Source organism: Oryzias latipes, chromosome 3 (genome assembly GCF_002234675.1).
Source record: "Oryzias latipes chromosome 3, ASM223467v1".
Taxonomy (NCBI): Eukaryota; Metazoa; Chordata; class Actinopteri; order Beloniformes; family Adrianichthyidae; genus Oryzias; species Oryzias latipes.
In genome coordinates, this window is record NC_019861.2 from 24,934,085 (window position 1) to 24,954,634 (window position 20,550).

At 41.1% G+C, this 20,550-nt stretch overlaps 1 protein-coding gene across 2 annotated transcripts; it reads left to right on the forward strand.

Annotated features, from left to right (window-relative positions):
* The first annotated feature begins 1,150 nt into the window (after positions 1–1,150).
* On the forward strand, positions 1,151–19,968 carry ahctf1 (AT-hook containing transcription factor 1). 2 transcript variants are annotated; one of them, XM_011492496.3, is made up of 40 exons: positions 1,151–1,367; positions 3,126–3,252; positions 3,631–3,781; positions 3,976–4,078; positions 4,908–5,088; positions 5,855–6,062; positions 6,357–6,473; positions 6,629–6,713; positions 6,832–6,982; positions 7,123–7,255; positions 7,375–7,556; positions 7,717–7,778; positions 8,287–8,415; positions 8,745–8,835; positions 9,021–9,110; positions 9,323–9,463; positions 9,654–9,758; positions 10,374–10,470; positions 10,593–10,716; positions 10,797–10,853; positions 11,066–11,212; positions 11,336–11,526; positions 11,613–11,757; positions 11,840–11,971; positions 12,116–12,263; positions 12,405–12,552; positions 12,921–13,037; positions 13,245–13,389; positions 13,492–13,707; positions 13,800–14,361; positions 14,939–15,121; positions 15,277–15,382; positions 15,530–15,639; positions 15,734–15,999; positions 16,097–18,022; positions 18,222–18,492; positions 18,605–18,772; positions 18,840–18,928; positions 19,003–19,091; positions 19,214–19,968. In XM_011492496.3, the coding sequence occupies exons 2-40, from the start codon at positions 3,132–3,134 to the stop codon at positions 19,410–19,412; spliced, it is 7,686 nt and encodes a 2,561-aa protein (XP_011490798.1). In that variant the 5' UTR covers positions 1,151–1,367; positions 3,126–3,131; the 3' UTR covers positions 19,413–19,968. The 2 variants fall into 2 exon arrangements, with proteins under 2 accessions (XP_011490798.1, XP_004067431.1); XM_004067383.4 differs by having other exon boundaries at positions 1,152–1,367; positions 18,252–18,492.
* Positions 19,969–20,550: the final 582 nt, after the last annotated feature.

Below are 20,550 nucleotides of genomic sequence, written 5' to 3' on the forward strand. Positions count from 1 at the left end.
GGAGAGTGTTCTTTACTTGGTAAATAAACCTTTTAGCATGAGAGCATTCAGTGGGCGTCCCCTCCAAAATTTTCACCTAAGACAATTTCCCAGACAAGTTGTGGCTCGTCAGTCTGCATGATAGCAAATTCCAATCTTGCTTTTACAGTTTAATTTCGTCATACTTTTCTTCCATGAGGACCGCTTTGGCTCAAACAGCGACAAAGGGTGCAATCTGACTGACCAGAACATTAGATTTCATTTTTTATGTCTTTAGGGGTTCTTTCTGGACTCTTTTGCTCCAATTTACATTTGTAACTTTAATTTGTCAAAAATTATTTTGTTTTTGAAAAGGAAATTGTCTAAATTGTCTTTTTTAAAGGAAATTGTCTATAATCGTGTTGGTTATCAGCTTTTAAAAAATATGGACTTGTGGTCACATGAACACCAAGCTGTATGGAGATTGTCTGGTTGCATTTATCTTTAAAATGTTTGTCTATTTCATTTCTAGCCCCCAAAACAACTTTTTTTTTTAAATTTTCTTATTTATGTTCAGTGTGGTGCCTATTATTATTTTATTATGATCACATAATGAAATAGTGAGAGTCTTTAAGGCAGACTGGCTAATTAGAGGTTTAAAGTAGCCAGTGGTGTCAGTTAGATTTCAAACTGTAAGGTCCCTATTTGGTGAAAATGTTTTAGTCTTTTTAGTCTTTTCTTCTATATATATATATATATATATATATATATATATATATATATATATATATATATATATATATATATATATATATATATATATATATATATATATATAGAAAATATATATATATATATATTTTCTTCTATATATATATATATATATATATATATATATAGTCACATGTGTGTGTGTGTATATATATATATATATTCTATTGTAGAACAATTTTGTCCAGTAATCAGTGCTGATTATATTATATTAAATATGACACTAACATATTCCGATATTTTAAGTGCATTTTTGAAACACAATAAATGGCAGAATTGAATTTATAAAACGGTCTTAAATGTGCTTTTACAATGCACTATTTCGTCGACTTGGACTAGTTGTCTTTTGTCACGGAAAAACACAAGAGAGCACTATGTGTTTTACCAGAAGGGGGCGATAAAACACTTTTTCTCTGTAGCCTTTTTGTCGGAGAAGAAGAAAACTCGAAATGGCGCTTTGCTTTATGGAAGTCAGAAAAGCATTGGGTGTTTGCTAACCAGCTAGAACTATTTGCGGCGTGTTTTATACGGTTAGTGCTAGATAGGAGGTCGGATTATGACAGACAACGAAAAGAATCTACACGGATTCCAGAAAAAACAGACGAACTGCGGCTATAAGGCCTGCATTCTCCCCAAAGGTAACGTAGAGCGCCTTGCGGCTTAAACTAAACCATCACGTTTTCCAGACTAACAAACTAACTTGAGTTACTTAGTATTACTATGATGACTCAGTGAACTCGCTTAACTAATCCATGTATGTTTTGCAGCAAAAGGGTGATGTACGTTTGAGCTGTTAGTTGTAGTTCGAAAGATTACGATAATAGAAGGATTTAAGTTTCATGTCTTGTTTTAGAAACAGATTCATTCACATAATTAGAACGTTAACACTAGATAAATTTGGCTGTCAGTCGCCAAAAACTAATCAGATTTTGAATTCACACTTTCAGCTAACATGTTACTCAACTAGTTAGCTATTTGCGTTTGCTCATATCGGTTCAGTCAAGCCAGGCTAGTTTATCACCAAACCGACTCAACGCGTGACTCAGATATAATTCAAAAACCCAGCACGATTTGATTGTTGTTAGTTTATTTTAATGCTTATTTAATAATTTTTTTAATCTATTTTTGAACGGTATCTGCTATGTTAACTTAAATGCTAGCTCACGAATAAGAGTCCTGCTTGACCTTGCATGCTAACAAATAAGCTCACAAATGTTGCTCGCGGTTATTGATACACACATTTGACCATTTAAATATTTACTTTATTAGGTTAGAAGCACGTTTTAAACATGTTGAGGTAGTCGGTGTGTAACAAAACACTTTAAACCCTGCAAACAGTAGATTGTTTACGTCTTGTGATCTTAGCTTTAGCATTAGCGGTGTAGTACCAGAAGCTAATGCGTAGTTTCCTAGCAAACGGAACAATTTAAAAATTAACCAGGGTTTAGAATCTAAACGTTATAGCTTTTCTTGTCTTTTTTCCACATAAATGTTCGGTCGTGTTTTTTGAGGCAAAGCTTTTTTCGGCTTTTTACGGCGTAGAAAAAAATGTGATTTCAGTCGTTAGCATTTGTAGGTGATTTGTATGTAATTTTAGCAGACACGTGTTCTACTGTGAAAGCTTTCGTGTGTTTGAGAAATCGCGGTCAATTTGAGCTCATTTACTGTTTAGTGTTCTTGATATTTCTACTGTCCGCACGTCTTTCTCGCGTGGCGGTCGATGACAGACCTGTTGCGCGGGAGTTAACTTGAATTCGTTGTGTTTTTCTTTAATGGTCACAGGGGGCAGCATTCCGTCCTAACAACACTGACTGTCCACCCCCTGACCCCGCCACGTGGTTTTTCTATACTTCACGTGTTAAGATGAAAGGATCTAATCTAAACACATAAGTAGATAACATTAACATGCGCACTTTTTATTTATATTGGTAACAAGTAAATGAAAGTAACTATAAAACGATACACCCTCAATAATTAAACTGTATTTCACTTTTTTATTTTAAGGGAGAGATAGCTGGAGTAAAGTCTGCTTTGTGTAATTTTCTGACTTATTTAAGTTTTTTCTTCTTCTACAGTCTTCTGTAAGAGCTAGCTGTCAGAGAGCTCACATGCACAGACAGATGTTTATGGGTGGGTTTGTTAGAAATCAAGCTCGAGTTTCAGCCCCAGTTGTCATCTTTTAGTGTGATCCCTGACAACTGACTGTACTGCTCTTGTCTGAAAGACAGGCTTCTTTTAAACTCCATAAATGAGGGCACAAAAAATCCTGTAAGAGTTTCTGTCACTTTTCTTCTTTTATTTGCTAAAATAGTGTAAACATGGTTACAAAATTTGAACAGTACTGACAAATAAATGTATCCTTGTTTTTTTCCTTGTTTGTTTTTTTGTTTACCTAGTGAACAATGCATGATCTTATTGCTCAAGTCACCAGTAGCTTGCTGCCCTTCTCTGGAGTGACTATAGAAGCCCTTGGGGAGGATGAGATCACTTTGGACTCAGTTCTGCAGGCCAGGTTCACTGTTGGTAAGCATTTGCTTCAGTGTTTTCTTTGTTATTGTTTGTTTCCCTTTTTCTTGTGAGAATGGGTACTTGCACGTGTCACATCTTTCACCAAATGAAAAATAGGTTACTAGAAATATTGCAGTTAATACTGTTTATTATCTTGTGAATATTTCATTGTTTCTGTCTGATTTTTCTTTCAATATTTCATATTTATTTTGACTTGTCAAGTGTGTAAATCATATGTTATTCACACAAAATTTGCAAACCAATATGAATACAACTTTTAAGCATAGCAAGGTATATAATTAGGGGGAAAAAGACCTTTTAACTTCTACAGGCCCTTTTCTCCACATATATTCTTCTTCTTCTTGACTCTTTTCTCTGTGTGTGAATGTTAAGGCCGCATTGGATTGGCTTGGCTTGCCTGTGGTCCCCATCTGGAGGTTGTCCATGCAGTAACGGGGGAGCGGTTGTCTGCGTATTGCTTTAGCACTGGAGGAGAGCACCCACCCAGAATTCTTTCTGCCAGGGACTTTAGCTGGCTTAAACGGTTTGTGCTTGGTTAGAATTTTTTGTTTTCCATCCATCTGCTTTCAATTTTTTAAATTGGAGTCAATAATGACAAATAAAAATAGTTTTCAACATTCATGTTTTTTATGTCTTTATTTGGAAAATTAATTTGATATTTTATTCTGAAAAAAAGAAAGAAAATGTTAACATTGACGTTTTTGTTCATTTGATTAGTTCTGGGTTGTTGGTGGCTTTGGAAGAAACTGAAGGCAGTGTTCTCTGCCTTTATGACCTGGGTCTCTCAAAGGTGGTTAAAGCTGTGGTCATACCAGGCAGGGTGAGTTGCCTTTTAATATGCACCTATTTTAAATTAAAGGCTTTGAATTCAGGAAAAAAAAATCTTATTACCGTGCATTAAAAATGCATGAATGCTTATCAAAATATATAGTCCCTCGATTAATAATACCAGAGTAACAGGTTTATTCTATTTTTAATCAAAAAGGCACATAGTAAAACATCTGCTTTTTGCTGTTGATCAGTGTGATTTCTTCAGTTTGTTTGATGTTAGAAAAAAAACCCAACATACTCCACACATTTAACATTTGAACACTTTTTTTCAAATGTCAAACCGCTTTTTAACGTCCAGAGTTTTATTACTTTTGCTGATGGGATGCTCCTTATCAAAATCTTCTCCAGCTGATCCTAGAAATTTTCAGTAGTGAAAGTTTTTGAATCCAATGAAGGGACGACCAGATGTAAATGTGATGTATCATAATGAGAGCCCACTGATGGTTTGAGCCTACTCACACTGTCTTCTAGTTATTGGGACATTTAGAAAAGGGCCAAGTGTAACATGCATAGTTAGGCATTTAGTCTTCTTTGTTTCCAAATGAAGCAATTATAATAGGCTTGATTTACATAGTTAAATAAAGTGGTTTGGTAACAAATCGTTTTTCTTTGTGCATTTTCTGTTTTTTGAATAGAACACATTCATAGACACATTTTAGAATTTAAAATCATTGTAAATAAAGGCTAAGGGTGATTAATATACTATTGCATCAAATTTGCACACCATGGTATAGTATTAAAATGAAATGTCCATATATAGTATCTCAGTAAAAACCCTTGTCATTTTTTTTAACTCTTTCTGTCTGTCTTATTTGTAGATTACAGCTATTGAGCCGCTTGCCAGTTATGGTGGAGCCAGCACCTCTACACAGCACCTCCACCAGAGTTTGCGCTGGTTCTTTGGTATTGCTGCTGTAGTAACAGATCTTGGTCATGTTTTACTCGTGGACCTTTGCCTTGACGATCTGTCCTGCAGCCAGAGTGAATTAGACGCTTCAGGTAAGGAGTTGCCTTCAGAATGAATTGAGTTTTTTTTTTTTTTTGCTTACTTTCATCCTTTTTCTGTTGTTCTTGTCTGGACCTCCAAAAAAGTTATGCCTTTGTATGGGGAAAATATGCCTTTACCTGTATATTTTGCCTAATTTTGTTCAGTGTAGGCTTAAAATTTGTCAAAGCGTCTAAAAAGTTATTTTCTTTGATAGAAGAAAAAGGTTATGGGACTAACTTTGAGCTTATTAAATGAAAACATTTTACCTCTGGCCAGCAAAGACTTGTTAACCTTTTAGGTTTTTTGAGGTTTGAATTGGATGAATGGTCATAATAGGTGAGTAATATCTATTTAACTGGATCTATCTATGTTTTTTAAAGCTCAAGGAAATGATTGACATCTTTTGGTCGGGGTTTAAGTTGTTTAGAGATTCCAAATGGTATTTCCCAACCAAAACTTTTCTTTCTCAATAAACTGATTGAAATTCCTGCAGGACAAAAAGTCATGAGAGATAAGTGTCTGTGCTACACAATGGAGTCACTTGAACCACTGACAAAGTCATCTATGTTGGCTATTTTCCCCCTGAAAATATAGAAAGTGAACCAAAAAAATGTTTATCTTTACCTTTCTAATTTTATATAGATTTATTAAAAAGTCCTCCTTCAAAAAATCTTTTAGCATTACAGTTGGTTTGTTTTTCTGAAACTATCTGCTTTAGAGATTTACCCTCCTCTTATGTATTTTGTTGCTGTTATTATTTTTGTTTGTTTGTTGCAGATTTGCAAATCGTGACCAAATCTCCAGCAGACATCCCGAGGCTGAGGGAAGTTAGCACCAGGCAGGGTAGACATCTTTGCCTGCAGCTGAATGGACCCGCTGGAGTTGGTGTCACAGCCATACAGTACATCTCCAGAACCAACCAGCTGGCTGTTGGGTTTTCTGACGGACACTTGCAGCTATGGAACATGAAGTCCTTGAAGAAAGAGTGAGTTTTGGAACGTTCCCTTTATTTTCTATGCTGGGAGAAGACATGTTCCATGAACATACCTTTCCTTAAGTTTCTGCAGTGTTTAACTCCACCTAAGTATGTGGTTGACAGTTTATATCAGTATAAATTGTTTACTTGTTCCAGATAGCCACAGTCCTGTTGTTTCTTTATGTCTGACAGCAGAGAATCTCACAACGTTGTCCTCTTTGTTGCATTTTTGCTGCTGTTCCATCAAAAGCTCCAGCCCAATTTTCCTTACATTTTAGTTTATGAATGTATCTGTTTGCTTAGATACCACTCACAGCTAGAAGGCGGCAGAGTTCCTGTTCATGCCTTCACCTTCCAGGAGCCAGAGAATGATCCCAGGAACTGCTGCTACCTGTGGGCTGTGCAGTCCTCACAGGACCTGTGAGTCTCAGTTTTAACTGATTACTTTGATTAAATACCTTTGTTGGTTCATTCAAAGCCCATCGAGATGACTGTTGTTGTGAATTTGGACTATACAAACTAAATTTAATTGATAATTGATTCTTACATTGATCTAGTTTTCTTTTTCCACACAGGGAGGGAGACATTGTTAGTCTTCATTTGCTTCAGTTGGCCTTCAGTGAGAGAAAGTGTTTGGCTTCTGGGAAGATCTTATATGAGGTCCTCCATCTTTAAAATATGCTACTATTAAGTTTCTGTCTGAAAATCGACATACCCGTGTATTTAGCAACTCAACCTTTTTTAATGTCTTTGAACCTCCGATCCCTTTTTCCTTCAGGGTCTTGAGTACTGCGAGGAACGTTACAACCAGGACTTAAGCGGCACGACCTTCCCTCGAAGGGCCCAGGCTTCAAACACGCACCTCCTAAGCTGTCAGACTATTGAGAAATTCCGATACCATCCGGACAGGGATGACAGTATGAATGAAGGTTAGACTGCAGAAAATGTTAACACTTTTGGAGTTGAGTTTTAGACGTATTAAATTGTTAGGGAGATTGATAATAATGTTGTTTGATTTGTTAATAACTTTCACTGTCATTCTCATCTGTTTCCTGTTCTGCGTTTTCAGTTGCATCCCCGGACACCAGTTTGTCGATCTTCAGCTGGCAGGTCAAGGTCTACGGTCAGGGAAACCCTTCCAGCTACATTGGGGTGTTTGACATCAACCGCTGGTACCATGCACAAATGCCGGACTCTTTAAGGTGCCTCATGACTGTTATTACATTTTTCTTTTTTTTTGGGATGGAAAGGATAATTGCGTCACATTTGATACTTTTAAAGTGTATATTTGATCAGTCTGCTGATTTGAACTTTCTTTTAGAACTGGGGAGTCTCTTCAGAACTGTCCCTACCTGGCAGTTTGGTGTCTGGACCCAGTGGTGCAGATGGTGTCTCCACACAACCTCCTAGATGTTATTGTACATGAGCGCAGTCTGAGTAGAGGCCTGCCATTCACCTGCCCCCCACCTGAACAGTACTTCAACCCCACAACCTTTAACTTTGGTAAATGTACTGATCATTTCTTTGACTGCTTTGATGTTAAAACATGCCAGGAATGTTTTCCACATGACGTGTTTCTCTGCACGTTTCGTATTTTTTCAGTTGTTTTACAATGATCCATCATTGTGGGTAAAGTTAGCTGTTATTTTTTTTCCTGACACAGATGCTACCTGCTTGACCAACTCTGGAATTGTGCACTTAACCTGCTCTGGGTATCAAAAAGAGGCAAGTCACTCATGTTTATCTGCTAGTAGTATTTTCAGCACTTCTCACTGCTAACACACAGCCTTTCTTTCACTTTTATAATGAATGTGTCATACTGGACACTTTTAACCTGGCCTGAATCAGTAAAGTTTGTGACATCATCATTAAAACAAGAGTTTACAGAGATATGTGGGTTTCAGATGTCTGTTAGTGTTCATATAAAGAACTTTAGTAGCGAGAAAGTCTGATTTGAGAGGCTAGAGGGCGCTGAAGGTTAATGTCAAAGTTTCCTTTTGTCATCTATTTCTTAATTGGTCGAATATAAATGTTTGAAACATTTCATACTCTGTTTTTGGAATAAATTTACTATATACCTTTGTTGCCGTAGTATTTTAGTTGATTTTAAGAAGAAAAAAAACACTCCTTTTCAAGCACATTGTTTTGTTTTATCTGTCTGTTTTTAACTTGTGTGTTTTCATTTTTGGTACTTGTGGTTTATTGTGTTGAATCATTGTTTTTAACCCTTTAGACCTTAAGTTTTTTGAAGAAAGCTGCTCCTTGCACCAGTGAAATCATTTCCTCCAGCTACTCTCGCTGCCTCATGTCTGGCTTGCTCTCTGCTCGCCTGACTGACATGCAGACATCCAGGCTCTCTCAGGTAACTTTCTTTTCCTTGCAGACCCATAGACCTGAGGCTTTTGTCTGATTTGGTGGCAGAAGTGCCATAATGATTTCTTTCTTTGATTTAGAAACGTTGGTTCATTTACTCTTTATTTTACGTAATATGAATATAATTCTCCATTAGCTGCAACAGTTATTTGCTCCAAAAGTACTGGATCAATATGGGTGATTGTTGCCTAAATTTTACTTAATGTTGAATCAAAACATCACGAAACTGCTACGTTTCTCTTTGTCTGTTATACAGAACAATAACTGAAATATACTTTATTGATCTACAATGATTTGTACATTTGTCCTTCTTATTAGGAAGACCAACTTGATGCCATCTTGACGACAGCAGTGGAGACCAGCTCGTTGGGATTGATCACTGGCTCCATCAAGCAATGGACTGCAGAAGGTTAGAGTACATCCCATCCTGAATGGTTTTTAAGCTTCTCCCCCAAACATATCTAGGCCTACTCAACATTATGTGTTGACGTATATAGACTCACACATTTGTTTTTTTTTGTGCTTTAAACTAAAGGTATGTTCTGTGACCCAGTTTCATAGCAGCAAACTATTCTTCCCATTTCATCTCAACAGAACAGCCAGGCTCTGCATTAAATCTCCGCTACATTATGGACTGGGCTTGGAACAAAGTGGTGCAGACCAAGGAGGAACTGGATGGCATCTGTATGTTAAAAACAGAAAACGATTTCAATAGTTGGTGTGATGGGACCTGTTGTTTTTTTGTTTTAAGAGTTAAAAAGTTCAATGTTTTTCTCGTCAAATCTCAAGGCGATCTAAAATATTTTTTTAGAATTTGTCACAGATGCATTCAATTCAGGCCTTCTGTTGTTTTCAATTTTAGGTGTTCATCCTCTCCATATGTGTTTGATCCCCAGGCGCTCCGCTGTTTGACAGCTCATCCAACTTCACCGACCCGCAGACCTTACAGCTGCTTCGGCACAGCGAGCGGCTGCTCAGTAACCTCAGCGCCGTCTTCCACTGCCTGCTCAGCGAAGCTCAAGAGCTCACGCAGAAAGGTGCTACGTCCATATCCATGCACACATATAACAACATTATATATACTTGGTTGTGATGGCCTCTAAAGCTGTGACAGTATTGCCAGGTTTTACTTTTATCAGGACATTCTGACTGTAATCTTTTTATTCCATTTTTATATGGTTTACCTTATTCAGATTGATTTACATTGGATTTAATTCTGTCTTTTAGGTCTTGCAGGTCTCATGAACAAAAACATGGTGTCCAGTCTGATCTCTAACTACGCTCAAGTGGTCCTCTGGTTCTGCCGGACTGGTTTGCTCCCAGAGAGATCAGGTAGGCTGTTGCTTACGTCTGACAGTTCTGAAGTTCGTTTGATACTAAACTTTAATGGGAAAGGCACTCAAAAGAAGATAATATTTCCTAAACAAAAACCAGAACTGAATGTATTAGCCATGTAATGCTATTAGAAACGCGTAGATTAAAATCAGTCTCCAGAAAACATGTTTATCATTCAGGTACTTCCTCCCTGAATCCTTGTAAAATGCATGTTTTATGTCATATGTGATGTTATGTTGTTGTATCGTCCAAGGCGAAAATGGATGACCGTTTTATCTGCGGTGTTGACGAGCGCTGTCGCGTGCGCACGTCACCTTGAAATATAAAACAAAGATTTTTTATACATTTTTATTTTGAAAGTACAATGAAAGTAAGTTTAATACCTGGACCTGTTTCCCGTCTGCTGGCTGGAAATTGACGCATCCATTGTAGATGTAATGCTTGCGCTGTGGAGGGATGGACATCCGACACAGACATGACGGTGGCGATGTAAACATTCCCATTGATTAATAAATGGTCTAATTTTTGTGTCAAATCAACACAATGAAGACGCAACCCAGATGGACCAGTGTAAATCAGGCATACGTTTTATTCTTTGTTCTTCGTCATCAGATGAAGATGCTCTCCAGATTTCCAGACCTTTCTACGCTCAGTCTGTCATCAGTAACTATTACACGATACGCAGAGAAGAGCTGACCCGGCTGGCTAAGTAAGTGACAACAGAAGTATATTCAAATCCAACAACATTTTAAAGATTGTGTCACCGTTTGGCTTTGTTTTTTTTTTTTGTAATTGCAAAAGTGTGAGGCTTTTTTGCTGTTATTTCTGCAGGCACAAGTGGTCTGCAGACTGCCTCATGATTGATGGTTTGGTTGCCCAGTGCGGTGAGCGTCTGACCAGCCTGTGGAAACGAGACGAGGGAGGAACGGGACAATACCCACCACCAACACTGCATGTAAGCAGACTGCAGTTCAGAGATGTTCTCTGTACTTCTTTAACCCTTTTGTTCTAATCTATTGCATGTCTGATCCACAGGCTTTGCTCGACATATATCTGCTGGAAAACATAGACGAAGCTGCAAAACATGCTATTGTATCCTCAACTTTATCATGTCTGTTTTCAGTGTTTTTTCTGGTTTAGCATCACAGCATCCAACTTTTAAATATCAGATCTGTTTTTAAATATAGTAACCTATATTATAAGGATAAATGTTTTAGTAATGAAATGAATTAAAATGTAAAAAAAAAATAATCAACTTTTTGTAAAATCTTATTGCTGGTAGAAACCTTGACCTTTAACTACAGGTTATTTACTTGCTGTTGGACGTCATGTACTCCTTTCCCAATAAGGACGGAGCTTCAGTGGAGTCTTTTCCAACAGCTTTTGCCATCCCTATCGGACTGGTCAAACTAGTACAAGGTCTCTGGCTGCTGGACCATAATGACCATCAGGTACAAAGAGACCCACACACAGGGTTAGGGAATTAAGTCATTCTTTCATGCTCTCTATTACCGGTAAATACAATTCAATTAAGTTTCTTTGATTTTTTTTTTTTTTTTTTTTGGAATTATCAGAGTTCGTTTGAGCTTCTCCTGCATCCAGCTGCTTCTCGGTTTCATTTTGAGTGGCAGCATGAGCGCATCCTGCAAGCACTGATGAGCCAGGAGCAGCATTCTGTTGCACTTCGATACTTCCATGTCACAAAGCCTCCGATTTCCTCCACCGCCCAGGCCCGACTTTGCCTCTCCGTACTTCTGCACAGCAGGTGAGCCCCATAAGGAAAAGCCAGTGCGCCAGCAGCCATCTTCATACTTTAGTCTTTAAAACCCAGCTGGTGCTCTCCTCTCTCAGGTGTCTTATTGAGGCGTGGTGCTTACTTCGCCAGCACTCGCATCGCCTAAATGGATCCGAGCTGCTGGGCTTCCTGTACGAGAGCTGCCAGGAGCTGGGGCTCACTAAAGAGCTGCTCAAACTGCCGCTGGCTGCCAACGAGCAGGTAAGGCAGACGAGTGAAAACTGTGATGGACTGGAAGATATTTACAAGCAAAAATGGATCCTTTAACCTTTGATTCTTTCAGGAATGCTTGGAAAAATTTCTCCAAGGTACTGGGGGTCTTCAGAACAGAGAACTGCTCATGGTTCATTACCTCCAGCAGGCCAACTACATTCCTGCTCTTCAGCTGAACAATAGCCTCAAAAGGAACTTGGTGGTGTGTTATTTTAATTATTCTATCTCATTATAAAATAGATAAATGAAAATATAGTAAATAGTTGCCATCTAGCCATATTGAAATGTGTCCTCATTTGCTGTGTATAAAGATTCTCCCAACATTTTCTTGTTGTTTTGATCATAGAACGAGCGAGACCCAAAGCTTAAAGAACGATCTAACATCAGAAACTCCATCATGGATCAGTATGGCAAGGTTTTGCCTAGAGTGCAGAGGAAGCTGGCAGTGGAGAGAGCAAAGCCCTACCAACACCCCAACACCATCCACAAAGAAGGTAAAGGTTTCATTTGTGTTAGCACCACTCTGAGGCGGCTTATGAGCTTCATTTTTATTTTTTTCTATTTTAATAGGATCTGAAAATCTTAAAACTTTCATTGTTGAATAAAGATTCAAATGCTTGCACTTCTTGCTCCAGTTTCTCGTCCACAACCTCTGTCCACGATCACCAAGCCCTCTGCCAATGAGAAGGTGATGTCCAGGGCTGGATTTATCAACACTGTCCTCACCAAGATTGAGGAAGTGTGGTTGGGCAAAGACACACCTTCGTCGTCCCCAGCCAAGAGGTGGGCATCATAAACAGCTCAGCAGTTGCAGCTCATCTTGAACAACAGCGGATTGTCGCTCTGACAGAGTCTGGTTCCGCTCAGGTTCCCTCCAATCTTCCAGTTTCTCTCTACTGTTGCCCTTCAGTTAACTCAGTGGCTTAGTTAAGAGGTGACTCCAAAAGTGGTCATCTCTTGGATCTCTTTGTTTTTTAAATAAATCAATATTAAAGTTCCTATTGGAATGATCTCAACTGAATGTAGCTTAGTTTGTTTATTTATTATTATTTTGTTTTTATGTAGGTTTACATTGTAAAACGGTGCTTCATGAATACATTAAATCCTTTAGTTTTGACGTTAATTTTGAATATTTTGAAAATGCCTGACAGTGTACGGACCCCTGATGCTCAGAGACTTGGTCAGAAACAGTCTTCTACATCCTCCGCTGCTTTTCCCGATCCTTTCCTGGGAACGCCCATCACCTTGACATCCAAACGAAAGTCCAGGTATCCCGTATGATAATGATGTGTGTGGATTCACTTGAACTCCTGATTTGGAGGGTGCACACTATGACTGAAAGCGATTGTAGTCAGTGGCAGTACTTTAAAGTCTCTTCAGTAATTTCTTTTAACATAAAAAAATAGTATTTTCTCACAAAGCTTGCTAAAATCTTGAATCCTTTGCTTAACTTCTTCCTCGTCTCTGTGACTCAGGCTGATAGATCTGGTGGTTCATCCCTCCTGCCAGACCCCTCGGCCTCTTCTCAGTCCTCCCAGGCTCCCAAGTTCTCGCCTTTCTCCAAGTGGAATCAAGAAAGCACCAGAACTCAGTTTGCTTCAAACACCGCAAGTTGTCAAAGTAAATGAGGATTTTTCTAATTTTTCCAGATATGTAACCTTTTAAATTATAATTTAGGTGCCTGTCAGTCATTTTTTCCCCCTTTTTTTTCTCTCCCAACAGCGAGCTCGAGCTTTGGCTGCCTCTGGTCCCGGCTTTTCCGCTTTCACTCCCCAGTCCATCCTGCGGAGCAGCCTAAGGCCCACACCAGTAGTCACTCCTTCTGCTTCTCCAGGACGCTCAGTCACGCCTCCACTGCGCAGCAAAGATGGCCGAATCACCTTCAGTGAACAGGCTGTAGCATCTGAAACAGAGAAGAGCATCCGATGGACTAACGGGGTAAAAGCACATTGACATGTTCTGCATGTAACAGTCATTTTTTAACTTAAGTTTTTTTACTGAAGTAGTTTTTGTGTCATGTTTTTCTTAAGATGGCAGCAGACAGTGAGATTAGCTTGCTGACCAAAGGCTCCCCACTGACTAAGCCCACACGGAAGACCTGGTCTTCACAGCTGGCTGAGAGGGAAGAGGAAGAAGAGAAACACCGTGTGACATTTTTGGCTCCAAAAGGTGGTGCTTCCTCACAGCGACTGAGATGTTCTGAAAGTGATTCATCTTCCACCAATGAAGTGGCTGCAGAAACGAGCCCATCAGCTCCTGTTTCGGCTGGTTTTAACCTGAGCTTAGACACCAGCCAGGTTTCTTTCCAGTCCACAAACACCACCCTGGAGTACTTTGATGCAGACGAGCCCACCAATGTATGCACAGATGAAGATGATGATGTTGTGACGGTCAACATCAAACCCCAGATGGAGAAGGAAGCCTCTGAAATAAATCTAACAGTAGAAGATGCAGAAAAGAAAGAAGAGCTTGTGAAGGAGGACACCATGAAGATCACCCCTGAAGAGAAGTCAGAAGAAGAAGTTGAGTCAAGTAGCAAAACAGAACATGTGGAAACTGCTGACCATGAAGAACCATCTGTTCGCCCAAAAGGTTAGTCCAGTTGAGATATCTACAGGAATTACAGGACAGAGATCGGAATGTCTTCATTTATGACAGTAAAAAAGTGCACAAAAAGCTATTTCGTTGTCTAAACCCGTTTTCTCCCTTTTGGGGTCACGGGGCTGCCGGAGCCTATCCCGGCCAATCCCACTCGTGGGCGAAGTCAGGGGTCGTCCTGGACAGGTTGTCTGTCTGTCCCAGGGCCACAATCACACACCTAGGGACAATGTAGAGTAACCATTTAACCTATGAAGCATGTTTTTGGGTGGTGGGGGGAAGCCGGAGTCCCCAGAGAAAACCCACGCATGGAGAAAATGCAAACTCCAGACAGAAAGGTCCCCCAGCCGGGACTTGAACTGGGGACCTTCTCGCTGTGAGGCAAGAGCGCTAACCTCTGCGCCACTACAAAAAAAAAAAAGTTAACTAAGCAAAATATCAAAACTTAAAAACAAACCACAAAAATAATCCATTATGTTCTTTACATTAGGCATAGTTGCAGTATTTTCAGAAATTTAAAATGCATTTCTCCTCTGTGCTTAAAAATGAAATCTTTCTATCCCTTTTTCAGATAAAGAGGAAACGGAGAGCTCTGCCTCTGAGGTTAAATCTCTAGAACTTCCAGCAAAGGATGAAGAACCTGCTGTTCAGTCTAAAACCCCTGAATCTCTGGAGTCGGGCAGCGAGCTCTCTAAAGCGTCCGGAGAAGCTGAAACTCCAACTGTGACGACGGAAACACTGGATCAGTCGACAGGTCTGTACTCCAACTCTTTACTCTTCAGAGGTCTTAAAATCTGTAAAGTCAAAGATTAAGCAGTTTTCACTCCTAAGGTGGAAACAAAAAAGAAAAAAAAGAATCTTTCTTATTTTCTGAGCTGTGGAGACGCTGACTGTATTGTTTGACATCAGACCTCACAGAGTTTGTCCAGCAGCACTTGTTTGGAAGTGACCAGTCCCCTCCGCTCTCCCGCTCATCCATCCACAATGCTTCACAAAGTCAGTCCTCCTTGAACAGGTCAGTGTGCATTTTTCCTGAGACTGAAATGAGTTGAAAACGAAATCACCTGCATGTTTTTGACTTTAACCAAAGCTTTTCCATCATTTTCTAATTAAACACTAGTGCTGGAATTGATGTAAAAACTGTCCTCCTTCCTCCCTTCAGTGAGCAGTTCGATGAAGAGCAAGTTGCTGCCACAGCTGCCCCTGTTCTGAACACCCAGAATTCCACAGCCTCTGTGACCTCCTCAGAGCCAACAGGCACCGACTCCCACTGTAGGAAGATCGTGCATCCACAAACCTTTACTGTTTTTTTTTATGTCAAGGTTTAGTCCTTTGAACAGTTTTCTCTTTTTCTTACATAACGTAGCTGTTGTGAGCGTCAACGACAGTGGAGACCTTTCAAGTCCTGAATCTGAGGGAGAAGAAGAAGAGGAATCTTCTGATCAAGCTGAGGGACAAGACGATGACGACTCTGGGAGTGAGGTGGAGATCATAGAGGAGGTCCAGGGCAACGGGAGACTTCCACCCCTTCAGCCAAGTTCACTCTTTGAGCAGCAGCAGGACTTCATGCCGTCTTTGTCAGAGCAGGAGGCTGCTGAATTTTCCCTCCTCACACCCAGCTCAGAGATGAAGGTCTCAGTTCACAGATGACTCCATTATAAGAAAAAAAGGTATTATTGTTCATCTTTGCATCAAACGGGTTTTTCCCAAACTCTTTTCTTCTTTACAGATGGTGGACGTGGAGGGAGAGGTGGTGATGGTGAGACTGGGTGCAGATGAAGGAGGCCTGGATCAGGATGAGGGGGAAGACCAGTGCTCATCATACATGGAGCTCAAACCGTCCGCCACCCTGCTGGTTCCCGTGGAGCTCATGCAGGATCAGCACAGCTTGGCTGATGGTGCTCTGCTGGGCCTTCCTGAGCTTCAGGCAGATGAGCTGCAGCCAGAAACTCACAGCAGCTTCACCCTGATGCTGGATGTGGACGAGGTCAATCAGGCAGGAGCACCACCCGTTCAGAACGACCTGCAGCCTCCTGACCTTTCCATCAAGCCTCATGAAGTCGACTTTGGTGATAATTTTTTGGACATGCCAGATATTGTTCCTGTGGAAATGGAGGATCAGCTTTCGTCTCCGTCCGGCGAAGCCTCCCTGGAGGGTAAAGGCAGCGACCTGGAGATCTTGGATGGAAACGATGTCGATGAAAAAAACAAAGTAGAAGTGGTAGAACCTCTACCTGACCTACAGACTGAGTGCTCTGCGTCAAAACAGGAAAACGAAGTTTCCGGTGAGGAGAACAATGTACAGTTGGAACAGTTACCAGTAGATCATGGATCTGCCCCTCCTTCAGAATCTAGTACAACATCAGGAGAACATCCTTCAGATGAAAAGACTGAAGCTCCTGTAGAAAAGATGGAATCTGTTGATGAGGAGATGAAAGAAGAGGACCAATCAGCTCCTGAAGAACCGAAGCTGGAGGACGAATCGGCTCCTGAAGAACCGAAGCTGGAGGACCAATCAGCTCCTGAAGAACCGAAGCTGGAGGACCAATCAGCTCCCGAAGAACCGAAGCTGGAGGACCAATCAGCTCCTGAAGAACCGAAGCTGGAGGACCAATCAGCTCCTGAAGAACCGAAGCTGGAGGACGAATTGGCTCCTGAAGAACCGAAGCTGGAGGACGAATTGGCTCCTGAAGAACCGAAGCTGGAGGACACTAATGTTGTCAGCACAGACTCCGAGTTTGTCCTCTGTAAGGAGGTGGACGCTGCTGTGGAGACAGAGGAGCAGCAGGAGCACACAGCCTCAACAGAAACAGAGGAGGAGGCTGCCATAACTACTGCTAAAAATGTAGAGGAAGAGGAATCTGTGGGGGAGGTTTTGAGCTTGGGTAATAAACACCACGTACAGCAGACCCCCACCTCTCAGCAGAAGCCTCCCTCCACCCCAACACGGAGGATGACGAGGGGTAGGTCTGTTACCTTCATCTCTACTTTACCGGAAGAATCAAGCGATGCAAAGGAGGATTCAAAGGAGCCCAAAAAGAGCAATCTGGTCTCCACCTCACCAGGTCCAACTCTTAGAAAAGCAAAACAGGTCAAAGAGACCAAATTGGGCATCGACACGCCCCGAAGAAGTAACCGCAGAACTCTGCCAGATCCTCCTAAAAATAATGCTGAAGAGTCCGAGGCCACAAATGCGGATTTTTCAATGACAGTAACTTCAAACTCCTCTCCAGTCAGACGTTCACCGAGGAAAAGTCCAGCAAGGACTAGCCTGAAGCAGCGACCTGTCAGTGGGGAGACGTCTGCAGCCTCTGAGGCGGAAACCAAAGATACCCAAGACAAAGAAGAAGCCGAGCATCAAACAATCGGTGGACAAAAAGGCTCAAAGGCTAGAACGCCATCAAAAAGCAGAACCTCTTCAGCATCGACTCCAAGGAGGTCCAGCCGAAGAACACAGAATAGCAGCGAGTCGGAGCTTGAGGTGGTGATGGAAGAAAAGGACGAGCCGCCGCCTTTTAAACGCAGCTCCAGAAGAACCACCAAGCAGCCTTTGGAGGCTCTGCCAGCCCCGATTGAAGAGGACGACACAGAGCCGCCCAGCTCCGAGAGGAAGACCCGACAGTCCAGCCTGGTGAAGCTTAACGTGTATCCACAAGTAAGGATTCTTCACGCCGCTGGCCTGAGCTGAAGCCTGTTCCAGTCTGTAAATGCACATTTTGTGATGCTGCATTTCTTTTTCTCCTGCCATTTTTTATTTTTATTAACATTTGTTTTTGCTTTCTTACAGTCCTTAACATTCTGCATGACAGACCAAATCCATCCATCATTAACTGGTTCATATTTATGATTCCTAGGTTAAACTAGTTCCTGTGTCCCTTCCTCAGTACGACAGGAAGACGAGAGGAAAAGTGGCTATAACCACCAAAGACCACGAAGATGTCCGGCAGCCGGAGGGGAGCCGAGACGCCAGCCGGTCCAGCAGCCGTCGGCCAACTAGAAGCAAACTCTGGGACCACCCGGAGGAGGATCTCCATCTGCTGGACTCGCCGTTGGAAGTGGATTCTAAAACCCCGGTGGCAGACGCTCTGATCAAGAGGCTCCAGGATGAGGAAGAGCAGCAGGAAGGTAGGAATGAGGCAGTGCTTATCCAAACTCATCCCTGTGTCAAAGAAAAGAGCGAAAAGGGAATCTTAAAATCACTAAAGAAAAGGGATTCTTGTTGACCATTTAAATGCAGGTGGTGGCACAAAAAAGATGACTAGAATAAGAACGAGAAGCTCAAAATCGTCAGTGAAGCCAGTTTCACCTCAACCTCAAAGCCCAGTACCAGAACCGAAAGAGGAAGAGTCCAGCCCAGAGGAGCTGTCATTCATCTACTCGCCCTCACGCCGACGACAAACGAAAGGTGAGCGGAGTCTGAATATGTCTTCTCTGATCTGCTGCTGCTGCTAACTGTAGTCGCATTGCCTCAGTGCACCAAGCAGAGTCCCCCAGGCCGAGCGAAGAGTCTGTGCCGCCGCTCACACGCAGCCGCAGAAGAGTCAACAGTATTGATCCTCAGGTAGAAGTCACTGCTTTCTAAAGACCTTCCAAAAAGGAAGTTGGCTTCATTGAATCCTTATCGGTTTTTTTCAGGAGAAAATATCTTCCGAAGAGGATCACGTGGATGTGGAGAACGCACCAAGTGTTCCCAAAACCAAAAAGACGAGCAACCGAACATCCCGGTAGGAGGAGTTTCTGAACTTCAAACTCGCCACAGGAGGTGTTTGAATTCTACATGTTTCTGCAATATTTCTGGATTGGAAAAAAAAAAAAAAAGGATTTTTCTCTTTGCCTTCATCCTCAGATCCAGAGCTGCTCGGGACCCTCCCCCCATTGCAGCGGTTGACACGATCTCCCCTTTGCCAAGTCCAGCTGATCCTCTGCCGCGAGCTCTCAAGAGGATCACAGAACAAGACCTCCCAACCACCAGCAGGAACCTTAGACGAAAGCGTGTAATGGACACGGTTTTCACTAAACCCGTCACTCGGAGGAGAAAAATGTAAGGCGTTTCCTGGTCGTTGTCAACCAGAGAACCTCAGAGAGCCAAAATGCCCTTTAGCTGAAAAAAACAGCCCCTCCCGCGACCTTAGAATGGCTCTGCTTTCTCACATGCTACATAGAGCTGCTACTTGTATTTGGACTGAAGAAGAAAACGTTTTTGACTGGAAGGTATATTTTTGGCAGGCAACTAATCATAGTGTGATAAAGCAGAATTTATTTTTGGAGTTTACATTTCTCTCTTGTAAAAGCTTTTACTTGATGCATCTGGACTGGGTTTGCGTTGGACATTTCGGCTACAGATTGGCTCAGAAAAAGGCGATGGATCTGGGTTTTTATTGGCTCTAAACCAAGAAGAGACTCGTCCTAACGTTCTTCTCTCCCTAAAGGTGGTTTAACATCCAGTTTTAAATCTGTTTTTAAGAATCAGAAGATTGTTGTTATTTTCTATTTAAGATGGAAACCAATCAACCAGTGAAGAAGTGTTTCAACTGCGAGATTTGTAAATAGTACTTTGCTATGTTCCAAATAAAGGTAAATCTTAATTTTTTTCCATTTAAACATTGCCTCCTTAATGTGTTTGATCTCTTGAAAATGCACTTTTTTATTTGGAAGGGTAGAGATTGATGTGTGTGAACAAACAGGTGACAAAAACAAAGTTGTTAGAATGCGCTCTTATTTTGGAATGTTGATCAATAGACGTGAGCATCTAACATGCATTTTTAAAAAATGCGTTTCTTATATTAAGAACTGATCTTGCATAAAGGCTAATTAAATATGAATGTTGTTGCATTATTTATTTTCGTATTTTTAGTGACAAAACTATTTTCTGCCCTTCTCCTATTTGTCCATATAGAGTGCTATTATTTTTTCATTTTATGAAATGCTCGTAACGCTTGTGCTATCCTAGGCACTTTAACATTGGGAGTATGTATTACTTTACTAGACCCACTAGACAGTGCGCTGAACCTTTTTTCTTCAGGTATTTATGGTGTCCATGGATTACATGACATCTTTCCACCTTTATCCACCTTTGTCATGGTAGGATTGGAATAACACGTCAATGTAAGGGTGGGGTCATCTAAGATAGCACAAGGGGTTAAAGAAAAGAATATAATCCATTAATTTCTTAACCTTGCGCTA